This window comes from Schistocerca americana, chromosome 4 (assembly GCF_021461395.2).
Source record: "Schistocerca americana isolate TAMUIC-IGC-003095 chromosome 4, iqSchAmer2.1, whole genome shotgun sequence".
In the NCBI taxonomy this organism is placed as follows: Eukaryota; Metazoa; Arthropoda; class Insecta; order Orthoptera; family Acrididae; genus Schistocerca; species Schistocerca americana.
In genome coordinates, this window is record NC_060122.1 from 281,125,290 (window position 1) to 281,141,294 (window position 16,005).

At 35.9% G+C, this 16,005-nt stretch overlaps 1 protein-coding gene across 1 annotated transcript in view; it reads right to left on the reverse strand.

The window, feature by feature from the left end:
- Positions 1–307: 307 nt before the first annotated feature.
- LOC124613409 (dynein axonemal heavy chain 7-like) overlaps positions 308–16,005 on the reverse strand; it is a 755,469-nt gene continuing 739,771 nt past the window's right edge. Inside the window, exon 38 of the mRNA XM_047142112.1 lies at positions 308–631. Coding sequence (XP_046998068.1) covers positions 370–631 — 262 coding nt within the window. The 3' untranslated portion in view covers positions 308–369. The remainder of the gene's footprint in view (positions 632–16,005) is intronic.

Consider the following 16,005-nt stretch of genomic DNA (forward strand, 5'->3'; position numbering starts at 1 on the left):
GATCGAATGTGTAGTATAAGCTTAATAGCTGTTAATTTTTAAGATACAATAAAAACATGTCAGTTATTTTGAATGTGTGATTCATTTAAATGTTTTTAATTGGAACCTTTACTCTCAATATTACATATTTTTGTTAGTTAAAAGAAATGGTATTTCTAAGCATAAGCTACAACACTTGTTCATAATAGTTACCATAAATTAAACAGTATAATTGTAAAAGACAAGAAACTGAAATCGTGCAACAATTAATGATTGAGCTCCTTAAATGTGGAGAAAGACAGTACACAAACATACAATGAGAACAATTTTTATTTATAGTCAGTATGATACATCTATCTTATAACGTAAATGAATATGGTACTAAGGTTATTAGGCTTCTTCCTGGAAAACAATTGCTACACCCCTCTCTATCCAATGTTTTGCTGGCTTCTCTTTGGTAGGGAGTAACAATGACATAACATAGTTAATTGTTTCTTTTCCTGATGCCTGTGGAGAAAATCTAGCTGATGTTTTGTAGCAAGGACATCTATATTTTCCTTCTTCTTTTATTCTGGAGGATTGCTTTGGATAAAGAAATATGTCAGGCAACTTTTGCCAAATAACATTCATGTCTTGTTCTTCAAGAGAATTTCTGAAATAAAAGATGAAAGGACATGAGGCCCTCAAGATAATCAGAGTTTATAATTTATTTTATTCATAACACACATTAGTAATTCATTATGTGCTGATCACAGACAAGTTGTGATGAGTGATATCCAGACAATAACCACTGTTTTCTAGGGAGCAGAACAGGTACTATACTGTCTTGTGCATAGGGCAGTTTGCATAGAGCCGTGACTGCAAGTAACCCACATTGCTTCACATTTGCCTAGAATACTCCTTAAATATGAGTGGTGCAATTAAGAATCCTGTAATTTTTTTTATGGGGAAACAACCTTCATGTTGTTGACATTCATCATGACATTTTTGTGCGGAAGATAGACCAAATGCATGTCTGATGGGATTGTGTGTTGAGGTGAGACTGTTTAAGAGTTGAAGGATGAATATTTACAATGGTGACTGAGAACAGAATAGAAAAGAAACTTTATTGTCTCATAACATGTCATATATAGTCAAATGATTGGGACATAGGTGAGTTGTTAGTTTGAAGCTACTTTTTAATTATAAGTATACAGAATAATTTACAGCTGTTTTGTAAATTTAAGTACATGCAATGATTGAATGGAAACTCCATGTAGGAATGCCAACAATATAGAAGAAGACAGATTGCTACTTACCGTAAAGAACACATGTCAAGTTGCAGTTGCATTAAAAGACACTCATATATAGCTTTGTGCTTTCTTGTGTGTGTGTGTGTGTGTGTGTGTATGTGTGTGTGTGTGTGTGTGTGTGTGTGTGTGTGTGTGTGAACGGTGCATCTGTGTGCCTCTTTTGCTGATGAAGGCTGTGGCTGAAAACTGTATGTGTGTACCTGCAACAAAATGATTTAATATGTTCATGTTGCAAATTAAAAATAAATATTTACTTAGAGTACTTCTTTAGCATGAAACAGAATAAAATTGTACATCAGGCATAGTTATTTGTGACAATCAGTCATAAATTCTTCTACACTGTAATAATATTTACTTGCTAGGTATTTTTTTGAAGGAAGTCGAAATTCTTCTGGTTCACAATTTTAAAATTTTTCACACATGTTATTTCCCATCCTCATTCCCATATAATAAGGCATCTTCTCCAGCAGTTTTGGCTGATGAGTTGTTAGCTTATACTGAGATTTGTTTCTTGTTTCGTAATTATACTTAACCAAGTTAGTCTCAAAAAGTTGTGGGTTTTGTTTAGGTAACTTAATTGTCTCATAGATATGGAGACCAGGAACAATCACAAGGTCAAGGGCTTTGAACAGAGGTCTGCATGATTGTCTTTTTCTGCATCTGCCATGGCTCTAATGATTTTTGCTGTAGCCTAAAGACACTCTGTATGTTTGTTTTCTCTGATCCCAAAAAAATTATGCCATATCTAATCACAGATACAAAATATGTGTGATGTACAATTTTTTTGATTCTGTACTACTTATAACATTCATTGCAAATATTAGACTACTTGGATGGCAACACATGGCATCTACATGGTCTGACCATGACAAATTCTTGTTCAGCATTACACCTAGAAATTTGATACAGTTTGTGATGGTATTTCAAGTATATCTTCTACAGCTTGTTTTGTGGTAATGTGAATGATTTGCATCTTTGTTAGATTTAGTTTCAGATCATTATTTCTTACCCAATTCTCAATTTCAGCGCAAGAATCTGCCGAAGATGGCTGATTAAATTTTCACTTTTCTTGCAAATATACAATCTCTGTTGAGTCATCTGCACAAAGCATCATGTCTGAATTCATGTTAGTCAGCATGTCATTTTCCAATCCAAAAACAGTATTGGCCCAAGAATGAATCCATGTGGCACATTTTGTTCTATTTTTCTACAACTTGAAAAGAACTTCTTCCCATTTTGTTCTATTGATACTCTTTGATTCCTGTTCAATAGGTAAGATGAGGTCCAACTCAGTAAGTTTCCACTAAAGCCATATGCTTGTAGCTTTCAAAGTAGTAGTTTGCAGTGTACTGTGTGGAAGGCTTTAATTAGGCCACAAGAGATGCCCGATACATTAATTTTATTATCTAAACTACTACTAATTTTTGTAGTAAGTTCATTGGTGGCTTGTTCAGTGCAGTGTCCTCCTTGGAAACAATGCCAATTGTTCTGGATAATATTATGCAGATTATTACTGTCAACTATCTGGTTACATGCTACTTTCTCAAATATTTTGGAAAATATTGATAACAGTGAGATTGATCATTTTGATTCATTTTGTTTGCCTTTTTTTATAAATGAGTCATATTTCAGCAGACTTCAGTCTGTCAGAAAAACGTTCTTCCTCAAAAGATTGACTGATTATAAGTGACTGATATACAATACTATGGGTGACTGCCTTTATTATTTTTGTACGAATTTCATCCCAGCCTACAGAATTTAAATTCTTCAAGGACTTTATGATATCAGTTACTTCAGAATAGGATATATGACTGAATCTGAATTCAGTGAAGTTACATAAATTAGAAACAGTATACATGTTTGGAGGTGAAAGTTCCTCGGTTTTACATGGATTTCTGAAGTAGCCATTAAAAGCTTCACAGATCTGTGTAGGGTCCAAAACAGTGTCACCTGTAGCTACTAGTTCAAGTTTTGGTTGTCTGCCTTTTTTGATACCTATTTCATTGTTTACAATGGACCATATTGCCTTGGATTTTTTTAGAGTTGAAATTTAGTTATTATTTGCCAGTTTTTTTGGCTTGTCTGACTACTTCATCGAAGATTTTTTTTATACTGTCCTACACAGTTTAAGAATTCTGGGTCTTGAATGACTTTTGCCTCCACATGGAGTTCTCTTTTCCTCATGCTTGAAATCTGAATACACCTTGTTACCCATAAACCCTTCTCAGGTGGGTCAGTTTTTATAGTTATAAAAGGAAAGCATTCATTGAACACCATGAAGAACGCCTCCACAAAGTTATTGAAATTTTCATTTATTGAGGACTGAGCTATGAGATGAGGCTGATTTTATTGAGAAACATTTCTATATCCTCTTGTCTAAAATTTCTGATGTTCCTGTTTGTATGCTTTGGGCTAACACAAGGTAATGGCACTAATTGAGCCCTGTGGACTGATACCCCTAACTTTACTCCACATTTTTCTGTTGGTTTGTAATTTAAGCTGCTAGCAATGTTATCTACGTACGATGCAGATGAAGCAGTTATCCTTGTCATTTTCACAAAGGTTAGAATAAAACCGTGTGTGGACATCAGCTTCTTCATATTAAAGGGAAATTTGAAATTTTTTTCTATCTCTGTATTAAAATCAGCACGAACAACAATTTTTTAACATAACTTTTCAGTTTTGAGTTGGTGAAGTAAATTTTCAGAAAACTGCAGGAGATTGAGTAACCAGACCATTTTTGGTTTCTTTCCTTATTCACATGTGAATCATTTGTGAGGTCATGTCTATGCAGTATTTCAATGATGACCATTGTTGAAATTTTGTCTGATTTGTTATTTTGCTTATGAACGAATCAGAATTATGAGCCACCATACCCATTGTCTCTACAGAAGCTAGCTGCTATTTCATAAACTATAAGTTTCTTCAATAAATATACATTTACATTGCTAAGCCAATGTTCACATAAGCAAATAATCTTTACAGACCACTTTGTTCTCTCTAGAAATATTTCTAAGTCATGAAGCTTACTGACCAGATTATTTGATAAGCTTTCAAATTTAAATGCATGATAGTATTATTATTTGCTATTCTAGATGTGAAGTCATCAAAATTATCTGTTCTAAGCTGGCCTGGCACAACTTTTTGTAGGTTACTTATCTTACTGATTCATTCATCCCAGTTACTACCAAAAAATCATTAAGATGACATGGTGTTGAAATTTTTCTCTTGTTATGTGGATGAGTGGTTCCTGTTGATTCTTCTGCTGTTGTTTCTTCTGTTAATATTGTTGGATCTTCTGTTGTTGTTGCTTCTTCCCCTGTTGCTTGTTCTTGTGATAATGGTCCTGATTCTGGCGATGTTGATGCTGCTGCCAATGGTGACAGTGGCTCTTTTGTTGTCACTGATAGTGGTGGTTCTGCTGTTGATTGAGATGATATTGCTGCTTCTGTAGTTCCTGCCACATCTGAATAGGATTGTTTTGCTTCAGCTGATGATGGTTTTTCTGCTGCCGGTGATGGCTGCGCTGTATCAACTGATGATGTTGGTTTTGTTTCTGATATTGATGGTGTTTTTTTTTGTTGCTGTAATTTTTGATTTCTTTCCTTATTCACATGTGAATCATTTGTGAGGTCATGTTTATGCAGTATATCAATGACGACCATTGTTTTGTTCTGATTAGTATCCAGTAATACCTTCAAGTTTTTGAAGGTATTCGATAATTTGTTTCTGTAAACATCATTGACTCTCCCCACTGCATTCATTTGCATTTGAAGAAATTCCTGCTTTTATGTTTGTTGCAATTTCATGCACAGATGCCATTTGTTTGCAGTCAGCAATGAATTGTTACAGAAAATTCACAAAAAGATTAAAAAAAGTGATGTTGTAAAGGGGCCACCGTCCTCTAGCATTACTTTTCCTCAACAGAAGTAGGCAATACAAAAAATACTTTTTACCTTTTTAATTAGGTTAATATTCTCTCAGCTATTTAACTAAAAGAATATCATATGTTTTGTACACAATGTGGTATATTTCAGGCTATAATCCATAAGAAGAAATTACTTTATTTTTGTTGTTGCAGTCAATATGTACTAGCCCTGTATTAACAGTTAAAATTACTTTTCTTATGTACTAGCTCTGTATTAACAGTTAAAATTACTTTTCTTTTAGAAACATTTGAAATTACGAAATTCTGGCACACTTAAAATTCATATTATTAATTATGCATTCAGATGATATTTATTATGTTTACTTCTGAATTCATTTGTAAAATAATGGTATACATTAACAGAAAGTCATTTGTCAAGAAAATTTGTAAACTCTTGGGAATATTGTTAGTACCACAGAATGGAGTAGTAGTGGGCATGCCTCTGATGTGATCGGACAAGTTTTTATGTTTGGTAATAACAATGTAATTTTCGATTTTGAAGTGGAAATTGTAACTACAGTGTGATATAGAAAAAAGTGAAAGAATGAAAATGACAGAAACAGAAATTACTTCTCAGGCAAATCTTTCAAAAGTTATCATCTCAATTGGAACCATGAGAACCTATAATATCAAAGAATTTCAGCTTGAAGATCAACTCCTAGATGTGAAGAACTAGAGCCAACTATGAGAAAAGAATATAAGTAAAAAGTTTATTGTAAATCTTACTCCTCTTGAAGCTTATTAAAAGAGTTAATTATGAAGTGAGTGACAATCAACAAATGATGTGAGGGAGGGGTAGATTACAAGGTTTCATGACATCTTGATTGTTCAATAATTTTCTACAGAATTTTTTCAATGTTTTGCATGAAATCATGACTGAACAATTATAGATTATAGTACCATTAGTTCTGTACTCATTTGGTTCCAAACTACTTGCAGAAGACCACAATACTTAATGGGTGAGTGATTTTCTGCTTTTTTAATTTTTTTAAAAATTTTCTTTATTGCAGTGTGGAAGGAGAAGATCTACTGCACAGAATCATAAACAATGATAAGGCATGGGTTTCCTATGATAACTAAGAGATAAAAGAGTAGTCATTGGTGTAAGATCATACCACCTCACCAAAAATGGTAAAAAGTAAATCCACTGCAGTGCTCACACAATTGAAGTCTCATAGCCTGACATTATTTTAATTGAAACTTCCTGGCAGATTAAAACCATGTGCCAGACTAAGACTCGAACTCAGGACCTTTGCCTTTCACGGGCAAGTGCTCCACCAACTGAGCTACCCAAGCACAACTCTCGCCCCATCCTCACAGTTTTACTTCTGCCGGTACCTTGTCTCCTACCTTCCAAATTTTACAAAACTCTCCTGCGAAACTCGCAGGACTAGCACTCGTGAAAGAAAGGATATTGCAGAGACATGGCTTAGCCACAGCCTAGGGGATGTTTCCAGAATGAGATTTTCACTCTACGGTGGAGTGTGCGCTGATATGAAACTTCCTGGCTGATTAAAACTGTGTGCCGGACTGAGACTTGAAATCGGGATCTGGCAGAAGTAAAGCTGTGAGGACGGGGTGTGAGTCGTGGTTGGGTAGCTCAGTGGTAGAGCGTCCTCCCCCGGTAGCTGAGTGGTCAGTGCGACAGACTGTCAACCCTAAGGGCTTGGGTTTGATTCCCGGCTGGGTCGGAGATTTTCTCCGCTCAGAGACTGGGTGTTGTGTTGTCCTAATCATCATCATTTCATCCCCATCGATGCGCAAGTCACCGAAGTGGCGTCAAATCGCAAGACTTGCACCAGCCGCACGGTCTACCCAACAGGAGGCCCTAGCCACTCACCATTATTATTAGTGGTAGAGCACTTGCCCGCAAAAGGCAAAGGTCCTGAGTTCGAGTCTCAATCTGGCACACAGTTTTAATCTGCCAAGAAGTTTCATATCAGCGCACACTCTGCTGCAGAGTGAAAATCTCATTATTTCAATTGTTGATCTCTCAGTTCAGTAATAGACGCAACTCCATTATTTTAAGCTGGATATTTCTCCACCTTTATGTAACTTTAAAGCACATTCTGATGATGGCTAGTTCTGGCAGACCTCTTCATGTTCTTAATTGTTTATAAGGGATTACTGAGTTATAACCGGTCTACTTTCCTTCATGTGAAAACTATTACACCAAGTAAGTTACCACTTGCAATAACATTTAGACAGTGGTGTTAGGCCACACGAGATGTGACTAAAGCAAATATTATTTGAAAGAATTCTGCCTATGGTCTGCCAACTAATTCTCCAGAGGTGGTATATAAAGATAGACATATGAATAATTTTTGAAAGCAGTAATTATATTTTATAATTTTGGGCATGCAGCCACCTAAATTCGATTTTATGCAACTGCATGCCTGAAATTTTGTGGAACAATCTTTGCACTGTGAAAATATGAAGATGCACATCAATTATATTTTATTTTATAGCAATATATCAGGTTTTCAAAATGATTGGAAAGATAGTGAATTAGTAGTTCCAGTGACATCTGTGTGGAGATTTTTAGGGAGATGCTTACTGTTACAAGCTATAAAGCCTACAGACTATGGTTTATGTTCCAAATTTTTTGATGCGATGAATTGACATTTTGCCTATGTGAAAATGTGAAAACACATAAAGTGTGCATCTGAGAGTCAGCAAATCCCCCAGAGATGGTATCACTGAAATGATACTCAGTACATGATTAGTTAAATTACATTGTACCTGACCAATGGATAGGCCACAAGGGCCAGACAACGGAGCCTGTTTCACATGGCCTCCATGTTTCCCTGATTTGATGCTATGTGATTGTTACCTTTGGGGGTTCCTAAAGGATCATGTTTATATGCCTCCACTACCAGTTGATCAACTTGACTTAAGAAAAAGTATGTAAGCAGTTGTTATGACAATTATACCAGACACACTGATCAAGATTTGGGAAAAACTCACCTGTCGACTCAATGTGTGCTGTGTGATGAATCGTGGTCACATTGAACACTTCTAAGGAAAACTATTTGAGTTGCTCTTTGATTTGATGTATTATGTATAACTTTAAGATGAATGTAATAAATGCTACAAACCTCAACTCATTTTGAAACACCCAAAGTTGATAGTGGTGCCAACCTGTTCTGTTTAACTGTATGCTAGATATATATAGAAGTATTAAAATCCAAGGTACTAGTTGACTGATGCACTGTATAGCTTCTCGGTGGATCGTGTTTCATGTAAAATCCTCAGGTTTATAATTTATCTGTTTTATTCACTCAATTACTGGCTCATTTGAAAAACCAAAAGTACTATCTGATTCAGAAAAATTAGGGCAACAAAAGTATGACATCAGATCTCAGTATAAAAAAAGCTTAAAGGCTCAAATAACAAAAGAGTTTTTGGTTATGAATAATTTCTTACTTAATGACTTTTAAAAGAAAGTAAGCTGATTACTGAAAAAAGTGAAATTAAGGCTATCCAGTAAGCTGGGTCTTTCTGTGAATAAACAGTTACTATCTCATAACATTTTCATGACCACTTGGCATGGGAACATTTTCAATTACAGATTTATTTAGAAAAAAGATATATTTCATGGCAAATTATGCACTTGGTATTAGCAGTTGGTAAAATATAATGTGAATAATAAGATTTTGTAAAATACTACATTAATAATTACTTGGAAATTTTGGTGAACACAAGATGTATGGATTACGTATACAATGGAAAGCAGAAGACAGAGAAAAACAAATATGTGATCTAAAGGAATAAAATAATAGCATATGGAGAGTTCTTTCCTCCTCTCATTGCTACTTTGATATGTTGTTGTTGTTGTTGTGGTCTTCAGTCCTGAGACTGGTTTGATGCAGCTCTCCATGCTACTCTATCCTGTGCAAGCTTCTTCAACTCCCAGTACCTACTGTTTTGATGCCTCAAAACATGTCCTACCAACCGATCTCTTCTTCTAGTCAAGTTGTTCCACAAACTTCTCTTCTCCCCAATCCTATTCAATACCTCCTCATTAGTTACGTGATCTACCCACCTTATCTTCAGCATTCTTCTGTAGCACCACATTTCGAAAGCTTCTATTCTCTTCTTGTCCAAACTGGTTATCGTCCATGTTTCACTTCCATACATGGCTACACTCCATACAAATACTTTCAGAAACGACTTCCTGACACTTAAATCTATACTCGATGTTAACATTCAGAAACGATTTCCTTGCCATTGCCAGTCTACATTTTATATCCTCTCTACTTCGACCATCATCAGTTATTTTACTCCCTAAATAGCAAAACTCCTTTACTACTTTAAGTGTCTCATTTCCTAATCTAATCCCCTCAGCATCACCCGATTTAATTTGACTACATTCCATTATCCTCGTTTTGCTTTTGTTGATGTTCATCTTATATCCTCCTTTCAAGACACTGTCCATTCCGTTCAACTGCTCTTCCAAGTCCTTTGCTGTCTCTGACAGAATTACAATGTCATCGGCGAACCTCAAAGTTTTTACTTCTTCTCCATGAATTTTAATACCTACTCCAAATTTTTCTTTTGTTTCCTTTACTGCTTGCTCAATATACAGATTGAATAACATCGGGGAGAGGCTACAACCCTGTCTCACTCCTTTCCCAACCACTGCTTCCCTTTCATGCCCCTCGACTCTTATAACTGCCATCTTGTTTCTGTACAAATTGTAAATAGCCTTTCGCTCCCTGTATTTTACCCCTGCCATCTTCAGAATTTGAAAGAGAGTATTCCAGTTAACGTTGTCAAAAGCTTTCTCTAAGTCTACAAATGCTAGAAACGTAGGTTTGCCTTTTCTTAATCCTTCTTCTAAGATAAGTCGTAAGGTTAGTATTGCCTCATGTGTTCCAACATTTCTACGGAATCCAAACTGATCCTCCCCGAGGTCCGCTTCTACCAGTTTTTCCATTCGTCTGTAAAGAATTCGCGTTAGTATTTTGCAGCTGTGACTTATTAAACTGATAGTTCTGTAATTTTCACATCTGTCAACACCTGCTTTCTTTGGGATTGGAATTATTATATTCTTCTTGAAGTCTGTGGGTATTTCGCCTGTCTCATACATCTTGCACACCAGATGGTAGAGTTTTGTCATGACTGGCTCTCCCAAGGCCATCAGTAGTTCTAATGGAATGTCGTCTACTCCCGGGGCCTTGTTTTGACTCAGGTCTTTCAGTGCTCTGTCAAACTCTTCACGCAGTATTGTATCTCCCATTTCATCTTCATCTACATCCTCTTCCATTTCCATAATACTGTCCTCAAGTACATCGCCCTTGTATAGACCCTCTATATACTCCTTTCACCTTTCTGCCTTCCCTTCTTTGCTTAGAACTGGGTTGCCATCTGAGTTCTTGATATTCATACAAGTGGTTCTCTTCTCTCCAAAGGTCTCTTTAATTTTCCTGTAGGCAGTATCTATCTTACCCCTAGTGAGATAAGCCTCTACAACCTTACATTTGTCCTCTAGCCATCCCTGCTTAGCCATTTTGCACTTTCTGTCGATCTCATTTTTGAGACGTTTGTATTCCCTTTTGCCTGCTTCATTTACTGCATTTTTATATTTTCTCCTCTCATCAATTAAATTCAATATTTCTTCTGTTACCCAAGGATTTCTACTAGCCCTCGTCTTTTTACGTACTTGATCCTCTGCTGCCTTCACTACTTCATCCTTCAGAGCTACCCATTCTTCTTCTACTGTATTTCTTTCCCCCATTCCTGTCAATTGTTCCCTTATGCTCTCCCTGAAACTCTCTACAACCTCTGGTTCTTTCAGTTTATCCAGGTCCCATCTCCTTAAATTCCCACCTTTTTGCACTTCCTTCAGTTTCAATCTGCAGTTCATAACCAATAGATTGTGGTCAGAATCCACATCTGCCCCTGGAAATGTCTTACAATTTAAAACCTGGTTCCTAAATCTCTGTCTTACCATTATATAATCTATCTGATACCTATTAGTATCTCCAGGATTCTTCCAGGTATACAACCTTCTTTCATGATTCTTGAACCAAGTGTTAGCTATGATTAAGTTATGCTCTGTGCAAAATTCTACAAGGCGGCTTCCTCTTTCATTTCTTCCCCCCAGTCCATATTCACCTACTATGTTTCCTTCTCTCCCTTTTCCTACTGACGAATTCCAGTCACCCATCACTATTAAATTTTCGTCTCCCTTCACTACCTGAATAATTTCTTTTATATCGTCATACATTTCATCAATTTCTTCATCATCTGCAGAGCTAGTTGGCATATAAACTTGTACTACTGTAGTAGGCATGGGCTTTGTGTCTATCTTGGCCACAATAATGCGTTCACTATGCTGTTTGTAGTAGCTAACCCGCACTCCTATTTTTTTATTCATTATTAAACCTACTCCTGCATTACCGCTATTTGATTTTGTATTTATAACCCTGTAATCACCTGACCAAAAGTCTTGTTCCTCCTGCCACCGAACTTCACTAATTCCCACTATATCTAACTTTAACCTATCCATTTCCCTTTTTAAATTTCCTAACCTACCTGCCCGATTAAGGGATCTGACATTCCATGCTCCGATCCGTAGAATGCCAGTTTTCTTTCTCATGATAACGACGTCCTCTTGAGTAATCCCCGCCCGGAGATCCGAATGGGGGACTATTTTACCTCCGGAATATTTTACCCAAGAGGATGCCATCATCATCATTTAATCATACAGTAAAGCTGCATGTCCTTGGGAAAAATTACGGCTGTAGTTTCCCCTTGCTTTCAGCCTTTCGCAGTACCAGCACAGCAAGGCTGTTTTGGTTAATGTTTCAAGGCCAGATCAGTCAATCATCCAGACTGTTGCCCCTGCAACTACTGAAAAGGCTGCTGCCCCTCTTCAGGAACCACATGTTTGTCTGGCCTCTCAACAGATACCCCTTCATTGTGGTTGCACCTACGGTACGGCCATCTGTATCGCTGAGGCATGCAAGCCTCCCCACAAAGGGCAAGGTCCATGGTTCATGATATACAAATTCAAATATCAGTGATGGCAGTGAACAAACCTGCTTTACATACTTCCTGAATCTGGCTTCGTGTCGCATTGCCTCATTGCTGACTATGCCGGACTGCTTCAGTTAAAGAGACTGGATTGCCCATCTGTCCATCTAGTTGACATTACAATGACAAATAAAAACCCATTTCATCACGTTTCACATTATCAAAAGCCTTCCAAAAATCTACAAATGCAATGAATGTTACCTTGTTATCACAAATCTGCTCTTTATGATTAACTGCTTTCCAATAAAATACTCTCATGTGTATTTTATGGCATGCATGCCATGCGTATATCTACATTTTCCTGTATTATCACTATCAATTTGGGCTGATAACAATCATCAGAGTAAAAAGTTCATATTATTTCCATATCATGTCATACCAGTATAGCAGTTCTATTAATACAGTCCCATCAGAACAGCTGAACATCAAAAAGTGTGATGCATCAGATGCAAAAGCACTGCTTTTTGCATATGTTAGACCTATTGATGCACAACATAAATCTGTGACAGACCTGTGCTGATATGTGATGTGGCAAATATGACAGCAGTACTGAAGGTACATTGTACAGTTGTGACAGACCTGTGCTGATATGTGATGCTGAGCACTGGTACAGAAAGTTTTGATGCAAATTTTGACAAAGACAACTGTTAATATGGATATGGCATTTTACAGGTTAACTTGTACTACCAAGACGTTTCTTTATAATTTATTTTTACACTAGTAATAATAGTAATAGTACTTTCTAATGAAACTAGTGATCAATAAAGCACCTTATAGGGGCGACATGAATTTCTTCAAATATATTGAAGTTTATGGAAATATTTTTTATTTGTAATTTTTGTGGAGAAATGGTAATGATTGAAGTAAGTAATAGTTGTCAAGAAATGTAAACAGTTAAGAACCCATAGCCAAATCGAATTTAGTAACAGGCTCATTTCATTTAAAATCACCCAAAATAAAGAAATCTCGTTGCCATCTTGTCACAGATATTTGTGAAAATTTGGTGTAAGAAAGTACATAAATAGAAAGTGATAAAATAATTTTTTTCGGATTTTTTTAGATCAAAACTGTAGTCAGGGGGCCATTTTGAAATGTCTAGCATTTTCTCCTTTGGCGTCAGTATGAAAGGTAGGTTGAAAATTTTTAACTACTATAACTCCCTTATTTATAAATCAATTTTATTCAATTTGGTGTCATTAGAAAGATAAAAGGACCACCTATATAACTAAACTAAAAAATTCTGCAACTATGCATATAAATATGTGCAAATCTGTAATTAAAGTAATTTTTCATTTTTTTTTTACAAACTTCATAAATTTTTTTCATCAAAATCACAAGTTTCACCATTTTAAATTTTGTCTCATAGAATTCCTAATTCCTATTGTCATACATTTCAACATTAAAAAAATCAGAAGGGTGTTTGTTCTGTTTAATCATTTAAAACAGAAAGAACTTAAATAATAATATACATGTTTCATTTTATGACTCTTACCTAGTGGTCACAAATGATGATCAGTTCTCATAAAACATATTCATAAAATTCTAAAAAGCACTCATTCTTTCAAATAAGTCTTCAATGGACTATATTATGTCTGATTCAAAAGTATATAAACGACCAGTACTTGTGCTTGCACTAGGAGCAGGCAAAGTCATTAAAATGTGTTCATAAGGTATCCAGCAAACATCAGTGTGAAGTGGCCATGAATAACTTGAGGAAGGGTAACTTGGAATCATGAACTTGACTTTTGCATCTCTGTGTTCTTCACTTATCTTTAGAATTTTTCCAAGCCACCTCTGGTTATCACAGATAGCTGATAAAAATGTGTCTTCTTTAATTGTGTTAGAGGCAGTGTTTTGAATTCCTAGAGGGACTTGAATGAATTTAATAGATGATGAAACAAACTTTATCAGCAACTTGTTTTCATTCAGTGGTTTGAAAAAGTGATTCACTCTTGTCCCAGGGATGGTAGCACCAGTGTCATATTGTTTTTGTAAAATTTTTGTGAACTTTGTTATCTCCTCTGTTGTAACATAAAATGTTTCTATTCCTGGAACATGAGTTTTGGCAAATGTAAACAGAGCTTTTGTACTTAAAATGTGACTGCCATATGGACACTGTAAACTTGCTCTTGTCGCTAAACGTTTAATAGTACCACCAACTCCATCACATGCATTTTTGCCATGACTAGTAGCAAAAAAACTCCATTCTGCAGTTACTCCATGATCTTGCTTGTGATGGCACAAATTTAAAAAGTTCTTAAAGTTTTTATATTGTGCAGAACTGCCATTGCTGAAGTACATAACATTCTGGATGTGTGGTAATTGTTCCAATACATACGTGAGAGCAGTTTTCTGGAAAACATAGAATGTGTTTGTATCATGTTGCAAACAGTCACTTTTACAATACAATGACATTGACTTAATGCAATCATCTGTTTTAAAGTACACCACAAAAGGATGAAGGGTGACTTGAATGTTCTGCCAGTGAAATCCTTGTGCAGCATCCTGAAGCAAACAGGTATAGTTCTCTGCAAAATCCACTATGATGATCCATGTAGTATCAGGGAGGGTTTCTTTGCTTGATTTCAAGTAGTGACTCTGAGATTTTGATACATAATGATATAGTGTTAAGTTTTGAAGTTTTTGCATGAGATACCCAACAAATTCATTGGTCGTCTTCATTAATGTCTCCAGTGTAGGTTGATCAGTTTGCATCCATTGTTTGAATACAACATTTCTACAGTCTTGTAAGGACTCCAGCTCCATTAAAAAATTGCGCAGTTCATATTCGTCAGGACACCGAGAACAGCGATGCAGCATGCACTCCTCATTTTCCAGATTGCACACAAGTTTCTGTAGAAGTTCAGTGTATGGTTCTTTCATATGTGCAGCATGGAGTAACAGTTTTATGTTTTGGTGATATGTGCATACACATACATTATGCATTCCATGACTGTTTACAGTAACACATTATTTTGGCCTAAGTTCACAAAATTTAGTAAAACCAATTTTATCCCCAGGGTATTTTTCTCTGAAAGCTAAAAATACATCTTTCACATCTAATTTTACATATTAGTCTTTTCGTCTTGTACACTCTTTTGCCATTTTATGAATTGACAGACAGTCTTTTTTATTAGCAGAAATGCGACTTATATCATCTTCACAGTAAAAATTCTGGACATGTTTTTCCACATCCTTACCTATCTGTTTCCCACTTTATAACTCCCTTTTGACAAAATACCATCTTCTTTTGGCAATACCCTCGATTTCTTTACCATGTATTCGGTAGTGATAAAAAACATTTGGATTTTTTCTTCACTCCATGAAGCTGGTGCTAAGGTAAGTATTTGTAGTTTTTCTTTAACAGAATTTCTGCTGAATTTCTCTTTAAGTTTCTGCATTAAAATATTACAGCCTGTACATTCAGCACTGCCAGTTTCTTCAGACACATTTTTCACTGGAACATGTAGCATTTCTGATGCTGTTTGCTGAATTTTAAAGCTAAGCGATGAGGCTTTGATGGAATGTGTTCTGGATGCCTGTCTTATTCTCTCTTGGTAACCTTAAATTGAAATTTCAAGTAATTCACAACTTTCATTAAGTTTTTGAAGAGCTGTACATGGATCTGGTGTATATTGTTGATCTTCAACTTCACAATCATCCATCCCTGGAAGGTTGTCCCCCATACAAGATAAAATGTTCTTATGGCATGTTATGTACAGCTTGGTACCTGGGATAAGTCCAAGGGTTTTCTCTTTCCTTGCC